A 21,763-nucleotide genomic window follows, 5' to 3' on the forward strand; every position below is an offset into this window, starting at 1 on the left:
ATAACATCCTCCAGTAAGGTGACAGCAAATGTATAAAGTGTTACATGTATCTGCAAGACTGTGGGAAACAACCTGGGTGTGTCAGACATGGAAAATTAGACAGGACACAACTGAACTACACTGTTTGATGATGGTCATCTTGCATTGTTTTTTAAATATGAACCTGATCTTCTCTTATCAGAACACAGAGAAAGATATTTGGAACAATGCTTGCAACCAAAAAGTTCTTGGCCTCCACTGACTATCATAGTAGGAAAAATTGCTTTATAAATGTCCTTGTTCTGTTGAACACAAAAGAAGATATTTTGAAGAATGTTGGAAAGCAAACAGTTTTGGGGCACTTTTGACTACCATTGTAATAGTCAATGGTTGCCAAGAACTGTTTGGTTACAACATTCTTCCAAATATCCTTATCTGTGTTTATCAGACAAATACATTTTTACACATTTGAAACAACTCGAGGATGAGTAAATGATGACAGACACCCTTTTTGGGTGAACTGTTCCTTTAACATGCAGAGCACACAACAGTTCCAGAGGGATATTTTCCTTTTAACTTTCTATAAGCATAAAATATTAAATGAATCTTCATATGAAGTCCTTGGAAGCTGTTGAAATACATGGTCATTTTAAGTAGGTGATGTATTTTCAAACATGTTTTTATAAATTATTTAAACTATTAACTTGTGAACTACACCCTGGTGATCAGCACTTAAAAAAGGCAAAAAGGTTTTACTACAGTAATAGCATTTCATGGTGAATAAAATGGGCTGGGGACGGCATGGCATGTCGTTTGTACAGTCACGGTCACAGTGGAACAGACATGAGGCCCTGGTTTGGTTCCACAACACAAACATATAAACAACACACAAAACACACACCCACTCCGACTAAGTAATCCAAGTCATGTGAACATATGAAGTCTAATAGAAGAGTTCAGAGAGGACACAGAGAAGGAGCGAGGGGGTAAAGGAGTCTGGAAGTGACAAGGAATTGGAGAAGGTATGAGCATGGGGGCGAGGAATGGCAGGAGAGATTGAGCGACAGATGGGGCCGGAAAAACCATGTTTATTTTTACTAAGTGGCGACAGCATCGCACGAGCAATAACTCCAGCGAGCAGCCATTCAGACACAATGGGCTTTGTGTTGATGTGAGAAAACCCAGCTCATCTGCTGAAGAGGATCATGATATGAACATACAAATGTAAAGTGTTTTCTTGTGAGCATGCTGAAGTAGGTATTGTCCAGAACCAGACCATAAACAAAGTAGTGCAGGATATTTCACCCATGTCTTTCACTATATGAAAGATGAGATGACTGAAATCAACAGGTGTAATGTCTGAGTTATATCAATGGGTGTGTGTTTATGTGGCGCCTCTGTTTCATGCCATGCCCAACATCGTTCCTGTTGTGGTTGCTTTAGCGTTTGTGTCCAAAAACATTCACACAACACTGAATTATCCCAAACGCCACCCAAACCTAATGCTTCCATTCCTGAAGTCATTCTAAATAGCTAAGCTAATAGCCCATGGGAGGGGCTCTTCAGGCTGGGAAGAACACTTATGATCACTCCCTGTAAATGGGCTGCACCTTCGAGAGGAACACCTTTGACCTCGAACAAAAGGGAGGGTGTTTTTCATCCTAATCCAAAAACAGCCTAACAGACATGATTAAGACTGATGCTGAGAGCTTCCGTCATTGCGGAGAGCTGACTGGTGAAGGATTCTTTCTGGGTGTATAAGAGCTGAAGAGGATTGAAGATACAGAGTCTATTTCTAGACAAAAACGCAATGACATGGACAAGGTGAAAGCCAATTAAATGACGATGTCTTTCAGAGTTAGCTAATAAAGCACTTCAAAGTGTACTTCAAAGCGTGCAGTAAATTGTAAAAAATACTGAGCAGAAATTTATTTTGTATTAAGCTGTATATTTATTAAGTGCTGTACATAAAAAATACTGCTGTGTTGGATTTATTATCTGCATTATTTGTTATTTATTGTTTGCCATTTTATATTTCTTTTTTATTTTACACATAAATTTAACATCAAATACTAGAATAGAACTTATACAACATTCAGATATCTACATATATATTTTTAAACAACTGCATATAATATGTATGTTGTGAAATTCATAATCATAATGCTCATTGTAAATTCATATTCGTTGGTCATTTTGGTTCACACAAAAATAAAGATTTTGTCATCATTTATTCACCCTCATTTTATTCAAAATCTGTATATGACTTTTTCTTTTGTGAAACACAAAAGAAGATATTTTGAGAAATGCTTTATGTCCATACAATGAAAGTCAACGAAGCCAATGCTGTTCGTTTATCAACATTTACATTTATGCATTTGGCAGATGCTTTTATCCAAAAGCAACTAACATTATCCTATAGATGTGTTTCTAAGTATGTGCAATCCCCTGGGATAAAAACCCACAACCTTGGTGTTGTTAACACCATGCAATGAGCTACAGGAAAACTAACAGTTTTCAAAATATCAAACTATTCAAAAAAGTCATACAGGTTTGGTCTGACACTTTGTTAAATAAATAAAACACTTTTGTGTAAACTATCCCTTTGTGTAATTCCAAATATATTTGAGGTCAGAGAAGTTCAGTTGACAAAACCTTTTTATGGAAATACTTTTTTTGTCTTACACATGTTGTACTGAGTGATTTGAGGTGACCATGTCAGGGTCTAAGCACAAGAAAGAATGCAGTATTTTAACAGAAACCAAAAATACAGCAGAACCAGCCAACACGAGAGGGTGTTTACTGGAACAAGATCCAGCTGTCATCGGTAATAACTAAACAATTACAGGTTCGATCATGCAACATTGGCTTATATTTCCCTTCAGGTGGTTTTAAAATTTAATTTGCATATAGTAGAACATGTTTACACAGCCAGCACTTCCTATAAGGCAATGTTCACACTTTCCAACTGCCTAATAATTTAAGCTAGATCATGACATCCGTGTGACAACGCATGTGAGAGTAGGCAATGACTTTATGTGTCCTTTTTTGGCCTGCAGTAACGCAATAAATAGCCTCGTGCCACAAGATTGATCCATTTCGATTCATTTCCCTTCTTCTCCCCCTTCCTGAACATGTACAGTATGTGGGCATATGCCAACATCTATGTGTGCACAAGCACACAACTTGTTTGGTCTAATACAGTATGCAGGAAGATAGGACAAAAAACACAAAGGTTATTGGATTAGACCTGATCGCAAGGACAACACAGCTTTCATCACTATCATCACCAGCGTGTAACGGGACACAGCGGCCCCTCTGTCCTGCCCCGGGGCTTCTCTGATGGAAAAACAAACCTGAGCATACACATAGAGCTGGGGCACGTGGGCTGACACAAGCACAAAGCAAACACACGTCTTCATAGATCCAATCTGGAGCGCCAACTGAGACAACCGGAAGCACCGTGTGAGACGACTGAAGCTGGATGAACCATTAAGAATGAAGCCAAAATGTTGGCACATGAGAAGCTCATGTCTTTGTGTATTTTAAGTCCATATACCCAGAGGCCTTGGCTACGGAACAACATGTGTATATATGAGCTTATGGTTCTTATAGCTCAGTAATGCCATCGATAATCCAGCTGGCTTTGGGATGAGCAAATCAATAAACAGAAATCGTGCATGGCATGTGATATAGCATAGTATGCCTAATAAAGGGTTCATAGGACGCAAGGCCAGTAGAAGGCGGATGAGATGGATCAGATCACACTCAGGCAGGACCGACTGGTGAGATCTGAGAGAATCCATCTAGAAAAACATCAAGGACAAAAAACACTGAATGGACTCACCCACACATACACGCATCTGGACCAGGCAATATATGAAAGGCACGGGCATCATAAAAGCATCTAACCAGAGAATGACAGTTTGAAAGGGTGAGGATCAGACAAAAAGATTGTCCGATGAATATTGCGTGTGCACAAAAGATTGCAGAATAAAGACATTTACGTGATCCTGTTCAACGACATTAAGAAAAGATTTGTCATTTTTGCAGGAAATACTTTTAAAACAATTAATGAAACTATCAATGGAACCAACCTGTTGCATTTACTCACCCTAAACAACAATACAAACCTTTAATTTTCTTTCTTCTATGAATCACAAAAGGATGTATGATAGTTTTGTGCTATGCTGTGCATTGACAGTAAATGGTTAACCATTTCCGTTTATGTTCCAGAAGGGAAGACATAAGTCACATGAGAGTGAGCAAAGAGTAAATCACTTAATTTCCCCCTTTGTTTCTTATAAATCATTCCATTTTTTGTTTAATAAACTTTAAAAAAAATCTCCAGCCAGATGTCTTGTGTCACTGAGAAAATAAGCAGGCAGATGTTTCTACTAAAATAACTGAACCCTCGACCAGCCTCTATGCCAAGGGTCAACATTGAGGATTAAAGCCTGGCAGTCCATCAAAACCTGTTACATAATCACATTTTGTATCTTATTCAATTTATCCGCGTTCTTCCGCTATTCAACGTGTGCGATTCGAAATCTTCCCCCGTTTTAATCTTTCGTTCATAACCTCCAGACGCCCAGAATGGTGAGCGTGACTTTTCACAACAACAGAAACATCACAAAGGTACAATAGTACATTCACTAGAAAAGCATCAGAACTTCTCGTTCATAACAAAACAACCACAGGTACCATCATGCAACTTTGGCTCATTAATTCCCTTCAGGCTAGTTTTGAAGTGGTTGGTTACACAAAAACCATATACTCCCACTTCTTCTAAACTTTATTATAATAGACTGAACCTCACGAAGAACACATTCCCCGAGTTAAGTCACCAAATGAAAATCATAGAAGAAAAATATCAATGAAATTGAGTTAAACACTCTGGCTGCACTATGTTGTACCAACCTTGCCCTCTAGACATGCTTTAATAGCTGTGTCTGAACAAGGATACATTTTTTTAAATGCTGGGTGGATATAAACACCCTCACAACAGCAAGAAAATATATGCTCTGTGACTGTTTTAAGCACCAAATTCTTAAACACACATTGGTTGTGTGCACTAAGCCGCTTTGACAGTTAAACAACCATTAGAAACCCATTTAGGTTTTTCATAATTGTTGTAAATAAGATTAATGTCCTTTGCTTAAACCACTTATATATAAAGTATGTCAGATGGCTCATGCTGGGAAAAATTCTGCCGTTTCCCACAAAAAATTGTAATCATACTTTCACATGTCTAGGCCTGGTGGTCTCGGTCTTTAATCCCTATGGTTTTAGCAGGCTTAAAATCCCAGCACTTATGCCAGTAGATTTCCTGTTTTAAAAGGATGAGAGAGGAATGAAAACATTTTAAATGGACGTAAATGTTTGAATTCAGTACCCTATTGCATTCCATGCTGGACAATTAAAAAAATCTAGTAAAAGATTGGACAATCAATGTAAAAATGTAATCTGATAACAAACAAAAAGTATTACTAAAAGTTAAAGCCAGTTCAACACTTATAAAGTAGCAAAAACATATGGATGCCCTCAAGGTAACATTAAAGACATAATGCAGGTTTCCCTCAACCCCACGTGTATCTTGCTTTCTGACAGCCGGTGCACAATTGTCACTAGCAATACCTGTCAAAGCAGAAAGAAAACTGTCACTTCAAAGACTTTCTCACCACTTGTGGCAAGCAGGGAGAGTATGGGAGGCATCATGGGAAACACAATGTAACATTAAGTATAATAGGTATTCAATGTATTCCATTCAAAGGCTCAATGGCTTGTGTGCATCTGAGGCTGTATCCAGAAGTGAGTTTCTGTGAATGTAGGTACACTGAGATTGTGTGTGAGAGTTGCACAAATCAGGGGCTTGTGGTCGGCAAGAAAGAATAGTTTTGCTGTTTTCCCAGGCCGAGCGCTACGGGGGTCAAAGGTGAATATTTTCCCTGGGTCAGTCTTTGGGATGGACTTGGGCCCAGAATCCCTCCTGCATGCAAAACACATCGAACAAAGAGGGCTAATAAAAGAAAAACAGTGGGAAAACGAACCCTGTAAACCAGTCATCATCAAATGCGCAATACATAGCCTAATAAACCATTTAAAACTTTTAACTATTTTGGTAGTTTAAATTGAGCCGCGCGTCTTCACAACGGAGAATCCAATCACACGTGCTCTCAGTAACATTTATGTAATTGATCTTTTACCGTAATATCCTCTAATATATTTATTTAGCGCCAAACACGCTTCAGTTGAACCCGTTCCGCTCCAAGCGCGCAGCAGACACGTGCTTATTTTAACAACACTATTGCCGACACTCGGAGCAGTTAAATATTCATTTCAAGCATCAATTTCACTAAGATTCTGGTATTATTCAGTAGATATTGAAGATATTGTTATATTTTCACAGAATATTCTGTAGGATGATTTAATGAAGGACTTTTTTTTTTTAATTGGGAAATGATTTAAAGATAGAAGTTGTTATGGTATGAAAGTGAAAAGGTGCCAATGGCATGGAAAGGCTCATTTAGTTAGTAACTCGGTATTCTGTTTATGATTTTAAATTGTTATATAGCATTTTAATTGTTTACGTTACATTTGCTGTTTGCATGTTGTCAGTAGTTTTTTTATTTACAAATATGAATTATCGGTTTTCTTTTAAGGGAGCATTCCCCTAAAACCACAGAGCCTATATAGGCTGCATATATCAAAATAAATATCCTGATATAAGATCATATATCATACAGTATATCCAAATGGGCAAAATTTATTAAACATTTATTTATTTAAAAAAAACATATTGTCCGGACCCCCGTTTGGAAGAAAATATAAAGCCTCTTGTACCTTTAATGTTATAACCCTGCTATAAACCCTAGGTCGTAATAATTAGAATAACTTGTCCGATGATAAAATATGTTTGCCCACTCATAAAATACCAGAAAATGTTCCCAGCCCTGGCACTTTATTGTTTAACACACACACTAACATGAGTGGATACAACAGCCACACCATCTAAATGAATCATAATGAGACCTCTGTGGTTTGTAGTGTAAACACACAGAGAACACAGCAATCACTTGATCTGTAAATAGTCTGGTCACTGGTGTGATCATTTACTCGCTGTTTCAGATAGTGAACAGCTCCACCCTTTTATCATAAGCAAACCAAAGTCAAGAAGTGAATCAAGAATGGGCACGAGAGTAGAAACATGGCCTACACGACACACACACTACTGCACATATTTTTTAAGTTAGACTCAAACTTAAAGCTCAGAAAGAGGTTTTAGAGAATACAATTATGTCGCTATGGCACTAACAGACGTACTCTCTCCAAGAGAAAGTTTTGATTCATGTGGATCATGATTATTAAGCCATTTGGATTGGTAACCAACAAAAGGTTTCAACAGTTCTTGGCCACCAGACTACTCTAGTAGGAAATGTTACAATGGTATAGTCAAAAGTGTCCCAGAACTGCGTTCCTACGTTCTTGAAATTTTGTGTTCAACAGACAAAGAAATGCACAAAGAACTTTTTCCAGCTATGGTAGTCAATGTTGGCCAAAAACTGTTTGGTTACAAGCATTCTTCCAAATATCTTTCTCTGCGTTTTATCAGAACAAAGACATTTTTTTTACTGATTTGGAACAAGTTGATGGTGAATAAATAAAGACTGGATTTTCATTTTTGGGTGAACTGTCCCTTAAATGTGTTTTTTAATGCAGTCTGGTAAAAGAAGAAGAATTCATGCCCCAATAGCCCCATCTTTCTTGACATCATAGGTGTTCCTCTTTTAGGCCAACAATAAGTGACACACTCTGAAGTTGAACTTGAACCTTTGACAAAAAGGTGCAATGTACTGCTTCATTTACATGACATATGATGTTTTGATTGAATATATATATAACATAACAGAAATAATGCCCATAAGCAGGGCTCAACGTATTGAAAGTAAGATAGGCTGAGTGTGGATTTCTGTGTAAAAAGATATGCATGAAACCGCAGCAAAGTCACAAACCAACTCAACAAAAATGTGACTGGGCATGGTTAAGCAATGGCATTCACAAACAATTGTAATGAGCCATAGTCTGAAACCATTAGCAGGATAGACATTAACACAGTAAGAACAAGAATCGATTCTGGTTATCCGTATCTGGCATTAAAAACAAAGACTTCTACTCTTTCCTATTATATAGTCTGTTTGTTATAGATTATATATCTCTGTATTTTAAGAACATCTGAAAACATCTGCTTCAGCCTTGTTGAGATGTATAGCATAGCTGTAGATGAAATATAAATTCTCCATTATGACTTAAAAGGAGAACAGGACTGTCTGTTGGTCAAACCCGGGCACTATGTGACTATTATCATGTTGAGTACAGACCACCACAGTGAGTCATTTATCCTCTGTCTGTCTGTATAATGTGACATGCTATTGTTGTTTTACGATTCCTCTCAAGGCCAGGACGTAAGAGCTGATCCCTTTGGGAACTTTTATTTACCTACACTGATGATTCATGTCGTAACCACTTAATACATCCCTCTTACTGACGTTTCTCACAGAGGAGGTCTGGTCTGTCTGATGAGCAAGTATCCGCATAATTCCCCAGCATGTGAAGGTGGGCTGCCTTTCATTGGTTTGCTGAAGGGGTGTTAATGGGCGCAGATGGTACGTTAAAACAGATCTATCACGTTTGACATGACCTCTGCCCTTTAGGAATATTACCTTCTCTTCACCTCAAATCATTAGAACAACAAAACGCCATGTGCTCGTTTCATAACATTCACACTCGCCTTTTGTTACGCTCATCTGAATCAAAGAAATCGCACGATTTCAAAGTTCGAGCGCACCCTTCAGAACTAGCCAATACATGTATGATGTCATTACATTTTCTGACGTAATTACCTCAGAAACAATAGAGTGAATGAGGCTTTATTGAATCGACATTGTAAACTTACGTATTTTAACTTTTTTGGGATCAAGCATGCGCGCGACGGTGTGCAATCTCTCCAGGCGCACTTGAATCCTCGTTGCCCTCTGCGAGACCAACCCCGCCTGAGTCTCAATTCCCAGGAAAATCTCACCGGCATGTCGCGATAGATCGGACAGTTGATGCAAAATACCGGTGAGTGTGTGACTGCAAACTTCTTCCAGAGAATTAAACAAAACAGGTTTGCGAATTCTGCGACCGTCCGACGTGATGAAACTCTTCCCGGTGGATTCGCACCCTCTCAACCTGCTCAGCAGCTGAGGCTCAACGGTTCTCTGGGGGAAAGGCATTTTAAAAGCCGATTTAAATGTACAAGAACGACAGAATGAGGCGTTTTAATATCCAGCCAGTGTGTCCCAAAAGTTGCCACAAGCTTAAGTTCTGAAAAGAAAATGTCCCGCCATGATTTTAAAAGATGCAGAAGCAGTCCGGGACGTTAGAGCTGATGTCCGCTGATGCTTTTTGAAAGCAGCACTGTCTGGGACGAGACGAAAAAGTGAAGGGAAAGTACAAAGGAAAACCCGGAGAACAGATTTCCAACAACCTGTAGCGACTGGAACTGTATTGGTTGCTCTCCAATCGGCGCTGCGAGGAGAGGTTACCTGCTCGTGCTGCTTGGAAAACCCGGAATGGGTTTTCACGTACTTGGACGTTCGTGTGGCTGTCTGATAATAATACAATTTAAATGTTAAGTTGTTTTATTTGACTTATTTAATCAAGAGTCAAAATAACTTTATGTATATATTGTTTTTAAGAGACAAAACCCAGGAAAATATTTTAGAAAGTAGAAAACGAAATATTAACCGTGTAAATCCAACCGTAATAATATTGTATCACTAAAAATACAATTAAGGAAACATCGTTTTATTTTGGCTTTATTTATTTAAATGTATATTTCAGGGTACAACTGTTGTTTTAAAATGCGATGTTTTCTCCGCCGATCTATAGCTCCCTCTTGTGGTTCAATGGAGTTGCACGTTTAAAAAAATGCCTAGGGAGGATCAGATGAGCATTTTTGTTCTAAGGCAGCAGCGTAAAGGAAGTTGTCTATTGTTTGGTGGAGCATTGAAACCAGCTTAAGCAGCATATCTGGAAACTACTCGTTTTTTTCCTGTTAACAATCAGCCTGTTGAAACTTCCTTTTGCGAAGGAAAATCACAACCTTGTGTGACTTCGATGATAAACATGCTCAAGTAATTTCCATAGTTTGGTTCACACATTATCTCATGTAAAATATACAAATGATAACATTTTCATTACAAATAACATTATGATCATTAGGTTTAAAAGTGTTCTGGTGGGTCCCATCAGCCAGATTAACATCCCACCAACAGAAGTCAACACAACACAACACCCATAGCCAAAACCAATACTCTTTTATCCAAAGCGACTTACAAAGAGTTCAGGGAGCAATAGTAGGCGCTAATACAAAGTTATTAGTTTCAACAAAAGCTAGACTACTACCTGTTTAGTGAGAGTGTTCGTGTACATTTTATTTTAATTTGTCTGTCAAGTATTCACAGAAGAGATGGTTTTAAAATCCAATAGCATTGCTGTGAAAGCTTCTATTGTTTTTTAAAGGTACAGTATGCAAGCTCGGAGTCAGAGAAGAATCAGACCGAACATATAGAGGAATGCAAGTTTAATCCGTCAAATATACACTTCAGGACACCCATCCTCATATGCATACAGATCAGATCACACAAGCGAAACCAATAAAAAAACCTTCTTCATGCCTTTATAGTCAAAATTTCATATCAATTCCTTGGTTCATCTATTTCCCAGATTCTTCAACACCATGTTCCATGTCACATTTCACTATACGAAGGCCTGAAGTCAGCATAAAAAAAGAAAAACATGGAAAAAAACAGCCAGTAACTATATCCAATGAACTGTACATTGTATATTTAATGGTAGTCTTTGGACAGCCTTATGACAGTCTCTATGAACACGGAATCATCACAGCTCTTTGACTCAACACTTGAACCAACAGACATCTGCTTTATTCATCATATCAGCACAGTAAAACAGCATCTGTGTTCGTTTACATAGACGATGTTGGATCAGTTAAACAGCAGTGACCTGTATTGCACAAGTGTTTTTGACATGAACAGAACATTTCAGTCAACAATTCAGCCAGTGATGATTCCAATATTAAAGAAGAAAGGATACTGTTTTAAAGCAAAATAACGATAGAAAAATGCCTGTAAATTATTTCCTTGAAACCATTGACCTGTCCAATAAATAACAGAAAAAAAGTAGGCGAAACAGATTCATATGCTGCTTTTGTTTTGATAGTTAGTCTCAATAACCCATACAAACACTTTATTATTAATATTATAAATGAGAATGAGCGATGCTAGTTATTGTGAAGGAGAACCAAGTGTAACAATATAAATTTAAACTAAATAAACATTTTTAGTTTTGATACGGCAGTCTTTAACTACATGCATGGGAATGCAACAAAGAAACGTTGAAATCAAGGCAAGAATAGTTTGCAGTGCCACAACATTAAAGGTCAATACTGCTGAATCACACCAACAACAGAAAAATACACAAAAAAGAACACTGACAACTTCAGACCATAGATTTGGTGCCATGTAAGCAAAACATTAAATGATCGAGAAACGAGATGTTTCAGGACACACAAACACATGAATGACCCTACCCTACCACAGAGATTAATAAATATTTATTAAATCTTTTAGAAAATGCTGCAAAATCTCCGTTCATAAAGGCCTCCATCATGTAGCCCAGATACATTTCATCCACCGTTCCATCATGAGAAAGTCTTGTCCGTCTGTTTTAAACAGGCAGCACTTGGGCGGGACGCACGCTGATGCACTTCTGTCCTATGTGCTTGATAGGAGGAGGAACTCGATTACATTTTTCGTTAGGATACATACGTATTTATCCTACAATGGAGCACCTCTTTGGATGAAATTAGAAGATCAAGGCTGATGTAAGTCACACTAATTATATAAGACAGTTATATCAACAAGCACTACATCATTTAGAGTGCAAAACAGAGGTGCCAAGTACACGCCCCAATTCCTCATGAACTCAAACAGCATGACACACGCCCACAAGGTTTGCATACACAAATTAACACGCTCATGTCGAATCTCTTCGCCCCTCCCCAAAGTAGTGCACGTCCCGTACATTTCCTCATTTTTATCTTACATTCCTGCTAAATTCCACACACACTCCTGTCCCACAGTCTTGCCTCCAGGCTTATCTGGTGTAGTATACTCTGTAGTAGACGGTTTTCGACCTCCAGAGGGAATAAGAGTTGTCGAATTTGAGCAAGTATATACCACGGCCGGGATATTGGTGACTCCCAGCATACACCTCCTCATGGCAGTCCCGCCGGTATACCGGCACTATTTCATCAACCTGTGGTTTCCCAGCCTCTTTCTTAGCCTTCTCCTGCTCTGACTGGCCCTCTCCTGATGGGAAGAGAGCAAAGCTTATAAATACAAATATTTTTTACAAGAAGAATGTTACAGTCATCAAAACAATTAATTTAATTGATCTTATTAAAGTCAATAACTAGGCACAATTACGGAACCTATTTCTACACACATAGTATCTAGAAATGTCTGACCTTCCTCGTCCTCGTCTTCGTCACTAGACTCGCTGACATGCACGCTGACTGATGCGTTTGTAGTGTCAGTCCATTCAAAGAAGACTCCAAATCCAATGTCGTAATAGTCAGTGGCAAACTCCCAGAAGAGATAGGAGCCCTCCTCGTGGGTGGGGACCCGGACGGTCACCACCTCTCCCCGGCCCACTGTGATGACAGAGTCCACGTCTTGACGGATCTTCTCTTTAAAGTCTTTGATCTGTGGTCGGGTCCACATGGAAGGGGCTGCTATTACAGGTGGAGAATCTATAATACAGAATATGAGTAAGAACTTGAAATAAACATTTTTTTAAGTATTAAAATTATTCAATTATTGCTAACTACTGCAGTATGCACATCTGCAATACTATAATATTGCTACGAAACATAAAGACCTTGTTTAGATAAAAAGATTATGAAGAGAAGCGCTTTCTTCAGAATAACATGCATCCAATGAATCATGCATAAGACCAGCACAAGTAAAAATCCGGTTTGATGTTTTCATCTCACCAGTAGGTCCATTCTCAGTAACCTCATCTGCAGCCTCAAAGTCTGGCTCCCGCTCTAAGCCGTTAGTTGTGGACTCTGCCCGGCCGTTCAGTAGAGGTCCCTCCTCTCCAGCAGGGGGCGATGACACCTCACTGGCCTCTAATGTGGACAGCACTATTGCATCCTCCTGCTGTTTTTGCAAAGCAGCCTGATTAAAAAATAAAGAAGGCTTGAACACACTGGTCCGTTCAGTCTTTTTGGCCTGCACATGTTTTTCAGGTGCACCACATGACACCTATGGAGCAGCAGCTAATCACATGACAATAATTTTGATCTAAAGGAAAAAGTGAAAATATGGATTTTCGTTGAATTTGAACTTTTCATGAAAAATTTAAACATTGTCCTCGTCTTGCGATCCCAATGCTCCGAGTCGTAATTAAACATCTTAACTGATGCGTGTGTCCATCGGAACATTTTGGTATTTAACATGCAGGATTGAGAAAATAAAGTTCGGGACTGATGTTAAAAGAGTTATAAAAAGAGATGAAGTGCAGGACCTGATTGATGCAAGTTATGAGAGCTAAAAAAAATTGAATTATTAAGAGCTTTCATAAAAAAAACCTAAAAAAGCCGAATAAAGCAATACAAAATTAATCCTCGCGGCTCATAGCGACATATGAATGTAATATGAAGCGAATTGATCTGTCTCTAAAATAATTATTAAATGATTATTAAATGTCACTTTTAAACTAAAGCTTCTGCGACTGAAACTTCAGATGAATATCAATCTCACCCAAGTGTCTTACTCACTTAGAAGGGCAGAGCTCTAGTGGAAATTCGAAAGGGAGATTGGTAACAGATGATAAATTCCTATATGGAGTGTTAATTAGATAAAACTTTGAAAATTCTATGTGAACAAATTTGAAAATTGTCTAAAAATATAATCGAGAACGTAGTGAAGGGTTATCAAATTATCAAAGCATACAGCGTATGCTTAAACACCCAGTCAGTATCTGTGAAAAAATAAACACCAGCCATACTGACGATATCAAAAATTCAAGTTTTCACTTCCTCAAAGCGAAAAGCTATGGCGGTGACAAGGGTGATTGTGATAGATCTCTCACCTGCTGCTGCGCGAGCTGCACTTGATACAGCTGCTGCATGTATTGCTGATAGTGCTGCTCCTGCAGCTGCCGGATGAGGATGAGCTGCTGCTCCAGACTGTCGGGATACTGCTGCGCCGCATACTGCTGGAACTGCACCGCTGTCTGGGCATTCAGTGCAGCCATGATCTGCTGCCTGACACATCAGAGTGAAAGATAGAAAGTATATTAGAAATGAATCAATATAAACAGTCAAGTAAGAAATGCGGCCTTACCGTAAGGCCTCTTTCACCAGTGCGATTTTTTTTGCCATGTATGATTCCATGAATCTTTAATTTCAAAATCAAGTTTTGAATACAGTAAAACAACTTAAAAACAACCATTATGTTAATTTGGTGTGAAACAGGTTAAAGTCTACTTCTGGATTACTTAAACATTAAACATTACGAGGCAGTTTTCTGGACAGGGATTAGACCAGTCCTAGACTAAAATAAATGCTAGGGCTGTCCAAACCGAAAACAACTTGCAAGGACATATATTAAAATACATCATTGCTTTTGTGTTGTCGAAAACAAGTAATGTTTTTGTAAGATATGTTTGGTAAAACTACCTAATTTACTGATTAAACTAAGGCCTAGTCCTGAATTTATCCCTTTCTGTGAAACCACCCCTTTAAAACTTACTTTTGCTGTTCTACTCGCAGTCTTTCTTCCTCAACCTGTCTCCTCTCCTCCTCCTCTCTCCTCAGCCTCTCATCCTCCTCACGTCTACGCCTCTCCTCCTCCAGACGCTGTCGTTCACGCTCCTCTTCTTCTCTGCGTTGCTGCTCCTCTTCCTCTCGCCTACTCAGCAAGGTTAAGGAGTAAAAACAGAAAATCTAATTGAAAACTGGGAAACCTGCATCAATGAAGGAGACCAAAATCAATGTTGATCCGATGGCCTGACCTCTTTCTCTCCAGCTCCTCCTTTTCGATCTTATGCGATGCGATGAATGGTGCAAATAAATTGCAACATTTAATCAATAGCTTCACAAACTCCAGCATGGCCTCCTCCTTCTCCATGTTTCCCAAAGCTGTCCATTCTCTCCTGTATAAATGACACCTTTGTTATCGCACAAAACCCATTACACACTTGAGGTAATACAGTGAGAAATAAAGCCACACTGAAGGGCATGTGTATGTAAATATTCACTTATTTCGAATCTCTCCTTCACTTACTAGCAACATAACCAAATGGAAAACCAATATTCTAAAGCACATTCATTTAACATGAGCTTAAATAGTAAGTAACATTAGATCATGAAAATTACATTTCATGCCGTGTGTTATGTTGTCCTGTTTGAAAGTAAGCAGTCTGTCAAGTTGTAAGTCGGAAGGTAAAAAAGTTATTGGCCTGTAAAAACGGGAGTCGACTCCGAATCACGCAAACGAGATGTGACCTAGTCCGAGTCTCTAACCGCCGCCTATCTACGTCACTAGAAACAGTCCCCGCCTACGTTTTGCTGGGACTGCCGTGAAAACATCTGTATTGTAATAACATCTGAAGAAAAAAACACATTACACTAGTCCAAGTAAAATAATGTACCTAGAGAGGTGTAAATGTCCTTTTTGCACCTATATAGAAATAATGTTATTACTAACGTATTAACAGTATTTTAAGTAAAAATTATATTTTATTTCAATGATGAGCAAAAGCAAAACATGCATGTCGACACACTAGAAGTTTTGATGACAAGAGTTGTCACTTGCCACTTTCTTGTTGATTTAGCGTCTTCGGATGTTTCTTCGTCAGACTCAAACTGCTATCTATACACGGTATATAATATCCAACCACCTGTAAACCGTAATCCAGTAATGATGATAGGCATTCCATTTCGCGACACATGATGAACACGTTTGCCCAATCACAGCAGACTCCCCTAATGATCATAGGAGTTCCGTTTGCGGCACAAGATTGACCAATCACAATAGACTAAACCAATCACATGACAATAGGCTCGCAGATAGGAGGGGATTAGACGGATGAGTCGCAGAACGATTCATTTGAGAGTCAGTCAAGAAGTAAGGTAAGAATAACTGCCGATTATTTCGACATAATAGCGTTTTTAAACAGCGTATGTACATAAACTTGTTGTTGGACACTCCATAAACCAAAGTGGGACCTTAAAAATCCAATGTAACATACTCTTTAAAAAGTTGTGTATTTTCACAATAGAGGGACACACAAATATTAAAGATAAAATCTTCACGCTTACCTGCGGTCATTTCCCAACACATCAAAAAAGCCCACCTCAGGCGAAGCGTCTGGGTTATAGGGCCCTTGTAAAACCTGCTTGTGTAGGGCAACCAGTCGAAGTTTCTCCTCATAGGTTGGATGAAAGGCTTTTCCATCTTTCTCTGAAAGGGAACATTGTAAAAATTACAGGAGTAAGCATAGCAGTAACATAAAAAAACTGTAAATATTGTAAAAAGATTCACTTGGTATGTAGAACGAGGTCATTCACATAAGTGTTTAAATGTCCATCAGCTCTGTTGGATTACTTTTCCACAAGTGAAAATAATACAAAATGGAAGCAGCAGCCTCTGCTGCAATCTGAAACATCTTTATCAGCTGAAGCACTTAACAGACTGGAGAGCTTGTGATGGACAAATAGATTTGCTCACCAAACCAGATGCGAGAAACTATAACTAAAGACTTGCAGAAAACAACTGTTAATGGATAAATATTACTATTGTTAAAACACACCTCTGTATATCTACTTGACACAGTAGCTCCATGGGTTCACCAATTGAGTTAGTATGTTTAAATCTTTCCGTAACCTTTCATATCGAGTTTAAGCCATCACATGACAGATGACACATAGCCCCTAGAGGTCCTCATCCATAACAACTGGGATGGTCCGAGACGGAATAAAAAAATATCTCATGATGGCAAAACTTCTCACCAGGCAAAGTATCCGGTGAAGCTAGAATCTTGATAAATGGAACACGGTGACATGGCGAGAGCATCCTGTGCCCCCCACAAATCCATAGTAGCAAAGAGAGCCATGCAAAATACATCCACGTGTTCAACCATTGGCAATATTAGTGTGTAGAGTGACATAAGATACCTTTAAAAAATTTGAGCGCCAGACCATAGAGCTCCGCTAAAGGAAAGCCCCATTTCCTCTCGATCGTGTTGCTGCTTGTGTGTTCGCCCTCCTCTTCATCGACAGCCCGGTTTATGGCGCTCTGCTCCACCGACAGAGCAACAGACGTCTCGGCCTGTTCCTGCTCGCCCTCGGAATCGGGACTCAAAGTCAATCCGTCGATAGAAACTTCGAGCCGGCTTGAATTTGCACTGTTGAGGTCGCCGCTCTGAACCTCTGTCGCCATCATGCTGAATGTCAGCTGAAGCAGCCACGTACCTACTTCCGTCCTGCTCTGCCGGAATTTCCGGCTGCATGACGTAGAACGTTCAAGTGACATTTTTCTCAGAGAGCATTTAACGTAATACTGGGTTTTATAAAAAACTTTCAATATTTTAAGCTTAAAGCAAGTACGAAATATGAAATGTTTTATAATTAGACAGCATTGTATAAATATTATATACTATTAAATATGAACACTGCTACATAAATACAAACTATGGGCTGTTTTAAAGCATACCTACTTCTGCAACGGTTATTAAACCCATTTAAACAAGACTAAAAATGTGTTAAATTGAATAAAAATACAACTGTTCAAATGAAAATTTGAGCTATACATCCTTGCTTATTTAGTGAGATTGATTCAATAAAACCACTTTAAATTTACCAACCATATCAAAAAAGGATTTATAAATAGCGATGCTGTGGCAGTGTGAAATAGCTTTGTGTTGTCAAAGATAAAGTGTTGCAGACGTTGCATGATAAACTCCGCCATGAGCTCCAATGTTTATTTTAACTATAGGGGGCGCCAGAGGACACTTCAATGAGCACTGAACTCCAACGTCTAGATGAATATTTAGCAGAATACAGACACAAGGCCAAATACAACATGTCAGAGTCTATATTTCTTTACATGAAACATTAAACATTTACGGATCATTGATCATACATAAAAATTACAAAAATACTTAAAGGTAATGTTATATTCCAGGTCAAATGCTTAACATTTGATGTGGCAAACTGAATCTTATAACTTGTTGAGACCATTTAATAATCTTAAAAAATGTACACTTTTTTACTTCAATTTCTTAAAGGACATACATGCAACAAAAAGTCTACAGCCATGGAAAAAATAAGAGACCATTCCAAAATGTTATTTAATCAGCATTTCTGGGTGTATTGCGTATATCCAGAACAGTCTCTGTTGAATTTCAACAAAATCATACCTCAGGGGTGACATGAAATCATCCAACAGCAATGTGAAAGACTGACAGCATGAAAAGACACATGAAAACGGATAAAAAGGCGAGGTTATGACGACATGTTTTTTTTTACTTTTCCTAAATACATGTACAAATATTACTGTTGCTTAAAAGTGAATATGAATTTGTTTTCTTTGCTGTATTTGAGGTCTGAAAAAATGCAGAGCATCTTTTATGTTATTTTTACATGTTTCTCCAGTTTCATTTTCTGCAAATAAATTCAAACAGAAACAATATTTTTCCTTGAAATTTGGGAGAAATATTGAATGAAACAAAACTGATAATTTACCTCAACACATACCTAAATAGTAAATTACAAAACGTAAAATAATTTTGAAATGGTCTCTTGATCTTTACTGCGGCTGTATATACAAACAACTGGAGACTGTTTGTCTTACAACAAAAGTTTTTAAACTTACTCTCAAAGGTTGTTGACTTATCTTCAGCATCCCATACATTTACAAACCTCAATGTGTGTCAGTTAAATATTTGTGTGCCGAACACTGACTGTGAGCTCTCTCTTTTAACACAAACAAACATAGGTTCTGCAATACTTCTACACACAGAGCATGTCCATTTTGAAAATATGAACGTACAGAAGACTTATACTGTTCAGCAATTTTTCATATGGCAGATTATCAAATTTCCACCAGATCAATACATTTATCATGCCGAATCACATCGTAAACGAAGTGCCATAGTCACTGTTTGATCCATCTACAGACCGCCGTGTGGACATGTACATTTCAGAGGTGACCCTTGAGGTCCGCCGTGCTGACATGTAGTTCTTCCCCAAGCACCAGAGGTCCTGTATGATCTTCCGGAAATGATTTCTGAAATTTACCCCGATAAAGGCGTAAAGCAGGGGGTTGAGACAAGAGTGCAGGTAGGCCAGGCTTTCTGTTATGATGATGGTCAACTCTACTGCCTCTTCATGACTGCATTCCTGCTCATCAAGAATGGTAGCGGTACGATATAACAGTGCTACATTGTAGGGCGTGTGGCAAGCCACAAACACAAGGACCACGGTGAGGACTACACGCACTGCCTTGTGTCTTTGAAAGTTCTTGGCATGAAGGAGGGTGCCTATGACACTGATGTAACAGAAACCCATGACCAGCAGGGGAAGAAAGAAACCAGCTGCCACCTGAGCGCTGGGCACAGCGATTTTTATCGTTTTTGCGGTAACGTTAGAATTAAATCTAAAAAAGCACACGTATGGTGAATCGGTGACGTCGGTATCATTACCGTCTTCAATGCTAACAGTTTCGAAAGGGGAAGGCTGATACCGTTGATAAAAAATGAAGGTGGGAAGAGACAGGACCAAGGCCATTGACCAGACCACCACACAGACCAATCGGCTGTAAAGCAGGGTGCTGGAACGTAGCCGGAATGACCTGCGGGCCTGCACGATGGCAAGGTAGCGATCTCCACTTATGCAAGCCAGGAGCAACATGCCACTGTAGAGGTTCACGCTGTAAACACCACGCAGCAGCTTACAAGACCAGTTCCCCATAGCCCATCCATTCTGCTCACTGTAGATGATCAAAGGCAGTGCCACCACAAACAGGATATCCGCGATGGCCACATTAAGTAGGTAAACATCGGTCATTGATTTGGTTCGCTTATAGAGGGCGTACGTCACAATCACCAGGGAGTTGCCGATAAAACCAACCAAGCAAATGATAGGGTGAATGTATAGCTGAAGGAACTTCTCAACATGCTGTTTGCGGTCCACTGAACACAGCCCTTCAGTGAAGTTATAGTCATACGATTCATTGTAGACATTTAATTCATTATCCATTTTCTCAGCTTGAAACTATAAAAAATGTAAAAAAATCTGTTAATTTGAGGACAGCGGTAAATAGTAAAACTGTATTTCATAAAGCTGTCTGAAATCAAAAATAATGCACTAAAGTGGTTCTTTGCTCAGAATCATAGGGGAACCACTTCTAGTGCTATATAGCACCATATTTGGTGCTTCAGCGGTTCTTTGGGAAGCCCCAAGATATGATGCATTTAGCACTAAAAGTGGTACCCCTATGATTACGAGCAATGAACCACTAGATTTTAGTGCTATGTGGCACCATTTTCTTAGAGTGTAAAGAAAATAAAAATATATAATATTTAATATAATTTATTTAGGTCCTTTATTAATATGACAACTTTGTAAAAAAATAAATAATATGATGCTACAATAGTTCCCATTTTGTCATTTATTAATATTAATATTATCCAATCATCGTTGCAGCAGGATTACTTGTGAATAACAGGACATATTCAGTTCTTGTTCTGCACAATGACAACTTATCTCAGGGCAACTGTTGCTTTGAGGATATTTTATATTTGCAAAAAGAGGAAATCTGCAGAAAATCAGGTCACAATCTGTAAATGCAACCAGAAAATGCATTGCCATGATGCATATGACCTATTTAATTTAAAGCTTTCGTGCTGAAGAGGATGTTCGCCTGTACGGCGCAAGTCACTTCAATGTAAAACTTAACAATAAATATATATATTTTGGTTGCAAGCAACAAGTATTGAAATAAAAAAAACATTTACTTACAAATAGACATAAAAATAAAACATCTACTTGAAAATAAATGAATGAAGATTAAAACAGTAACTTTTAACTGTAACTATATTTTTGGAAAAACCAAAATCTTTGTGTGCGTGTCAGTTTTGCTTCTTTATGGAGTTATTTTAATTTAGTGAGACCAAACATTGATTCAAGCATGCACACAGAATTATTTTTACATCTTTACTAGGTATTGACAAATGTAAATTATTCTTAAATAATACTTGATCGGAAATCATTTGGTTACATTATTAACAGCGATAGAAGTTTTTACTAAAGCTTCACTGTGCTCCAATATCATTGCTAATTTTCAAAAAGCAGAAGTGACTTACCAGTCGTAAGTGTTGCAAACAAGTGTTACGGAACGAAAAGCTTCAGCTGAGGTGGGCAGGACAATGCCAAACAATAAGAATGACGTGCTGATCTGTATAGCCCAAGGAGGTGCTTCACTGATGCGTGTATGTGGGAACATCAAAGTTGAAAGGTGCGTGTGATTGTGGTTTCATATAAAAATAAGTATTATATGCCTCAAACAAAGACAGACAATATGCAATCACTTTTTTTGTTCTGTAAAGTACAACAATGGGTCAAGAGCTGCACTTTATACGGCAACAA

General features: G+C 38.5%; 3 protein-coding genes across 4 annotated transcripts in view; all 3 read right to left on the reverse strand.

The window, feature by feature from the left end:
- Positions 1-9,449, reverse strand: part of nhsl1b (NHS-like 1b) — a 75,649-nt gene extending 66,200 nt beyond the window's left edge. Inside the window, exon 1 of one of the 2 annotated variants that reach the window (XM_079474889.1) lies at positions 8,933-9,449. In XM_079474889.1, coding sequence (XP_079331015.1) covers positions 8,933-9,254 — 322 coding nt within the window. In that variant the 5' untranslated portion in view covers positions 9,255-9,449. The remainder of the gene's footprint in view (positions 1-8,932) is intronic. The other variant, XM_079474888.1, reaches the window with a different exon arrangement.
- A 985-nt stretch (positions 9,450-10,434) lies between these two features.
- Positions 10,435-17,633, reverse strand: acbd3 (acyl-Coenzyme A binding domain containing 3). Its single transcript, XM_079475138.1, has 8 exons — positions 17,291-17,633; positions 16,436-16,577; positions 15,127-15,267; positions 14,865-15,023; positions 14,203-14,377; positions 13,100-13,286; positions 12,572-12,856; positions 10,435-12,413 (listed from the first exon to the last, which is right to left on the reverse strand). Exons 1-8 carry the CDS (start codon positions 17,556-17,558, stop codon positions 12,199-12,201), a joined length of 1,572 nt encoding a protein of 523 aa, XP_079331264.1. The 5' UTR covers positions 17,559-17,633; the 3' UTR covers positions 10,435-12,198.
- A 433-nt stretch (positions 17,634-18,066) lies between these two features.
- On the reverse strand, positions 18,067-21,548 carry ccr6a (chemokine (C-C motif) receptor 6a). The gene is made up of 2 exons (XM_079474209.1): positions 21,481-21,548; positions 18,067-20,389 (listed from the first exon to the last, which is right to left on the reverse strand). Exon 2 carries the CDS (start codon positions 20,372-20,374, stop codon positions 19,247-19,249), a length of 1,128 nt encoding a protein of 375 aa, XP_079330335.1. The 5' UTR covers positions 20,375-20,389; positions 21,481-21,548; the 3' UTR covers positions 18,067-19,246.
- Between the last annotated feature and the right edge of the window lie 215 nt (positions 21,549-21,763).

The sequence above is a fragment of the Barbatula barbatula genome (genome assembly GCF_947034865.1).
Source record: "Barbatula barbatula genome assembly, chromosome: 15".
Taxonomy (NCBI): Eukaryota; Metazoa; Chordata; class Actinopteri; order Cypriniformes; family Nemacheilidae; genus Barbatula; species Barbatula barbatula.